At 45.3% G+C, this 4,691-nt stretch overlaps 1 protein-coding gene across 4 annotated transcripts; it reads right to left on the bottom strand.

The window, feature by feature from the left end:
- Window positions 1–850: 850 nt before the first annotated feature.
- LOC147895266 (pentatricopeptide repeat-containing protein At1g06140, mitochondrial-like) lies at window positions 851–3,589 on the bottom strand. Of its 4 annotated transcripts, none has more exons than XM_087383993.1 (3): window positions 3,266–3,589; window positions 3,099–3,178; window positions 851–3,010 (listed from the first exon to the last, which is right to left on the bottom strand). In XM_087383993.1, the coding sequence occupies exons 1-3, from the start codon at window positions 3,402–3,404 to the stop codon at window positions 950–952; spliced, it is 2,280 nt and encodes a 759-aa protein (XP_087240119.1). In that variant the 5' UTR covers window positions 3,405–3,589; the 3' UTR covers window positions 851–949. The 4 variants fall into 4 exon arrangements, with proteins under 4 accessions (XP_087240119.1, XP_087240120.1, XP_087240121.1 ...); XM_087383994.1 differs by having other exon boundaries at window positions 851–2,952; window positions 3,076–3,178; window positions 3,266–3,295; XM_087383995.1 differs by having other exon boundaries at window positions 851–3,020; window positions 3,266–3,295.
- Window positions 3,590–4,691: the final 1,102 nt, after the last annotated feature.

Raw genomic sequence — 4,691 nt, 5'->3', positions numbered from 1 at the left:
GCTCCATATTTAGCCATATCAAAGATGATTGATTCAATGTGAGGCCTTTATATGATATCGACACAGCATACTAAGGTGGTGGCTATTTATTATAGATATCAACTTCTACACTTGAAGAAGAGGAAATCCTAGAATTTTCTTCACAGTAGCATTATCTTTTGGATGGTGTGCTATATTATCAAGATATCGTAAGTGGGGATTGCTGAACTTGTGAGTGTAACATCCGTTCTCTTATGCTAATGTGATCATTCATTATAGATGTCATAAGCTTCACTTCTGTGTACCAAAGGAAAGAGAATTTTATCATGTGCACATTTCGAAAAGGAGAATAGTGAAAATCACAAGGAAATGTGTAAGGAGAGAGAAAGAAATACCAAGAATAGTAAGCCCTATCTCTCACAAAATCACCCAAAAAAAGCTGTAATTTGTGGAAATCGCAAAACTTTTCTGGTCTATTGTGATTTATAAAAATCACTAGAAACTGCACATTTGATTCACCAGATTTTGAAGGCAACTCACTAACACCAGTTACAATACTCTCAACCTCAGTCTTTCCATCCTTCCAGCACAGACATTTCACGTACGATGGACACTGGCACTACATTACAAAAAGACCCCCTGAGTACACTTCTTTTTTGAAGATATGAATGCAATTTTCATCTCTAACACATGTACTTCACTGCACCGCACATCTCGATGTGTGACAACATCACACATCTGGACAATTTTTTAAAATATGTACAGTGTCCCCCCGGGTACATTGAGCCAGGAACACTGGTAGCCACTGTTTTCACATAACATATCCTCCTTTGCATCATCAGACATGTCCTGCTACATGCTGCAAATTGGGACATACACCTACTGCCTTTTTTCAAGAGAGGAGCTCTGTATTTATATTCTTTTTGGGAATGTCTTGCCTCCCCAATAGGAACGAAAGCACAATTCAAAATCAACTTGCTTCCCCCATGCTTGCTCTTTCAAGCATTGCCTGGACCTCCTCCTCATCCTCATGCATGCAGGCATCTGCATAGATGTTAGACATCAAAACATAAGCTGCAGCATCCTTTTCATCCAACTGCACTGCATGTTCAAAGACCTGTCTTCCAAGCTCTACGTTACCCCACTTTTGACAAGCACTCAGCACGGTATGCCACACCACAAGAGTAGGTTGGAAAGGCATCTTCTCCACCATTGCTATGGCTTCATTTAATTGACCTACACGGCCAAGGAGATCAATAATACAAGTGTAGTGCTCAATAGTGGGAACAATCCCATAGTCTTTCCTCATGGCCTCAAAGTACTCCTGGGCCTTATCCACAAGACCTCCATGGCTGCATACAGTAAGGACACTAAGGAATGTAACCCCATTTGGCTTTATGCCTTCTCCTCTCATTCTCTCAAGCAGATCGAAAACAATATCACTTTCTCCTAGCTGGGCGTATCCTGCAATTAGTGCACTCCAAAAGGTTATGTCCCGTGAGACACCCTTCTGCTGCATCAGTTGCAAGCAGTTGAGCCCTTCCTCATTAAGCCCATGTTGGATATACCCTGCGATGAGTGCAGTCCATGAGACAGCATTTCGAACTGGAAGCTTGTCAAACACTTCCCGTGCTTTTGCAAGTGAGCCACATTTGGCATACATATCAACCAAGGCGTTGCCAAGAAAAGGATTGCTCTCCAACCCCCTTCTAGCAATCTCGGTGTGTATCTCCCTGCCCTTTGCTATGGCTCCCATGCTGCCACAAGCTGTCAAGCTGCAAACAAACGTGACAGCATTTGGACGTACACCCTCCAGTCGCATCTGTTGGAAACAATTCAGCGCCTCCTCACCATTCATATGTAAAGCATAGCCTGCAATCAGTGCAGTCCATGAGACTACATCTCGAACTGGAAGCTTGTCAAACACTTGCTGTGCTTTTGCGAGTGAGCCACATTTAGCATACATATCAACCAAGGTGTTTCCAAGGAAGGGATTGCTTTCCAACCCCTTACGGGCAATGTCAGTGTGTATTTCCCCACCCTTGTCTAAGGCTCCTACGCTGCCACAAGCTTTCAAGCTGCAAACAAAAGTGACAGCATTTGGAGTTACACCCTCCAGCTGCATCTGACTGAAACAGTTCAGCGCTTCATCACCAAGCCCGTGTTCGGCATATCCTGAAATTAGTGCATTCCATGAGACTACACTTCGAACTGGAAGGTTGTCAAAGGCTTCCTGTGCTTTTGCAAGGGAGCCACATTTGGCGTACATATCGATTACTGTGTTGCCAAGAGTAGAATCGCTTCCGAATCCCTTCCTAGCACACTCGGCATGTATTTTCTGACCTCTCTGTGCATCTTTCAGCCTAGCACAAGCTTTCAATAGGGCCACAAACGTATGCTTGCTGGGATGTACCCAATCGTGTTGCATTTTCTGATACATGTTAAGGGCGTGCTCTGATTCCCCACATTCCACATAACCCGTGATGAGAGAAGTCCAAGAATACTCATTGGGATTAACCAACCTTTTGAAAACCTGTACAGCATGGTACATGCTTCCACATTCCACCAACAGTGGCACAAGGTAGTTCCCAAGTGATCTATGAGCCTCCAGTCCACTTTTACACATGTAGGCATACAAGCGCTTAGCATAGGTTAAATCTTTCTCATTTCTGCACTTCTGCAAGATGCATATAACGTTCTCAAGCGAAGGCAGCAGGGGCGTTCGTTCCAAAGAAGTGAGTGCCTCCTCTAAGCAAAGCATCTCCCAGCCATTCCCTCGAAGTTCTTCTGCGTTACTCTGCCGCACTTCAAACCTAACGCTGGCCTTGAAATCGCTGACACTCTCCATAGAGACACGGTCTTCAAAGTTCGACACGTCCTGACCGGTAGATGCTTCAGCCCCATGCGAACCTTTGCTTTCGGACTCCTTTTCCTCAAGCATGGCTTTTACCCAGTCTGGATTATACCATCCGTCTATCCATAACAACTCGTTGGTGATTTTATGCTTGAAATCTGGAGCCCTCGGGCTTGCCTGTTAAATTCTGACAAAAACATCCTCAGACTAGCCAATGTGACCAAGCAATTCTACAGCGTTACCTGTGCAAATCATTCGTCCTTACTTTGCTACTTCGGTTGTCCAACCACTGGGATGGATCCGTGAAGAAGTCTTGCCACAAGCGCTGTGTCACGAACCGTTTACCTGCGAGGAATGAAGGGGGAATGAAAACCCAGATGCGAGAAGGGAGTGGGGAGACTGAAATACGAGGTGAGTGAAGCAAAGGGCGACCTGAGGTCGAAGTAAGTGAGCGAGGGAGGGGAGAGTCTTCCAGCAGAGGTCTGAGGGTGGGAAAAATCTTGTCCTGGCGGACTGTAGCTCCGCTGTCTACAGGGCAAACCCCGCAGGGAGCCTGGGGCGCCATCGCCATCGCTATAGTTATACGCTAGAGAAATCCCCAGGTTCCCTTCTTTGAAAACAAAAATCCCCAGGCTTCCTCGCCATCGCTATAGTTATACGCTTGAGAAATCAGGCCTGCAATGTAAAGCTCTGCTTTCTCATTCCCATTTTCATTCCGTGAATGTCTACATTGTCCACATACCACATTTTTCCCAACAAATCGCAAACCTTGGAATTTTACATTTTTATTAGGCACACACCATAGGGTAAGGGGGCCGGTACTATGCAGCGCTAAATTTTTAGCACTAATCCATGGCGGACATGGCCTTCCTAAAATCAGAATTCAGATTTGAAGCTGTCCCTATCATAGGTTCATAATAGGGAGCTAATTTTTATTTTAATACTTTTCAAAAAAAAAATCACGTGACGTAATCTATGAGTGCCAGTGCTTAGGTCACCTGTGGGCCACTACTAAGGCAATGTGTGGTGAAAGGAGGGCTTTACACATCATCTTTTTCTATGAAGAGCATTGGGTGGCACCTGCCTCCCTATTGGGGGGGTTGATGACATTTTAAAGGCACCCCCCTCTTTACAGCCCCTTTATCCTAGTGGAATCAAACCCCCTTTCTTCCCTCTCGTTAAGCCACGTGGCACACTATAAATAGCAACCCCAAACCCACATGAGCGAATCCTGTTGCTAGATATTGTCATCGCGAGTCTAGAGATTCCGGCCGCCCAGCCTGACACCGTTCACTCGCTGCCTGCCCGGTTCTAGTTGAAGGTTTTTCTTGAGAATTTCCAGGTCTTTTGACTGCTCATGAATCCGTTCTGCTATTGCTTCAATAGATGGTCAATTCCATCTTTCTTGCACACAACTAAATCTCCCTTTGTCAACTTGTAGACGCTATGGTTAATTGGTCCGCACGTGCTATGGGTTTGTTGCGAGTGGGTTTGCTGTGGGTTTGTTGTGGGTTTGTTGCGAGTGGCTCTGAGTCAAATCGGCTCCTTCACATGGTTTTCTTTATTCTCCCAACAATTGCATGCACACGTGAAGGAAAACAACAATGCGTTGCATCTTGCCACAACATAGAATGCATATAATGGCTCTCACACATTTATAAATGTGTGTCCTTAAACCGAGCACCTAGAAACTCATTGGTTGGGAACGAGGAGAGTGCTGCGCAAGATATTCCCACTAATTCAAGGGCATTGGTGCCATCCAATCATAAAGTGGGTCATTCCAACGCGCTCCCAATCTTGAAAATAGTTGAGCTGTCGGAGTATGTGAACCATCGGTTTGCATTCGAGGGACGCATAT

The sequence above is a fragment of the Dipteris shenzhenensis genome, chromosome 13, assembly GCF_047967505.1.
Source record: "Dipteris shenzhenensis isolate YYH24624 ecotype China chromosome 13, Dip_SZ_1.0, whole genome shotgun sequence".
Taxonomy (NCBI): domain Eukaryota; kingdom Viridiplantae; phylum Streptophyta; class Polypodiopsida; order Gleicheniales; family Dipteridaceae; genus Dipteris; species Dipteris shenzhenensis.
The sequence above is the reverse complement of the archived record's forward strand: the minus strand, read 5'-3'. Positions and strand labels throughout refer to the sequence as shown.

Coding starts and splice junctions, on each gene's coding strand:
- LOC147895266 (XM_087383993.1), bottom strand. CDS start 3,404: ATGGCGATGGCGCCCCAGGCTCCCTGCGGGGTTTGCCCTGTAGACAGC. Junction 3,179..3,265: donor CTCACTTACTTCGACCTCAG/GTCGCCCTTTGC, acceptor CATTCCTCGCAG/GTAAACGGTTCGTGACACAG. Junction 3,011..3,098: donor TGGACAACCGAAGTAGCAAA/GTAAGGACGAAT, acceptor AGAATTTAACAG/GCAAGCCCGAGGGCTCCAGA.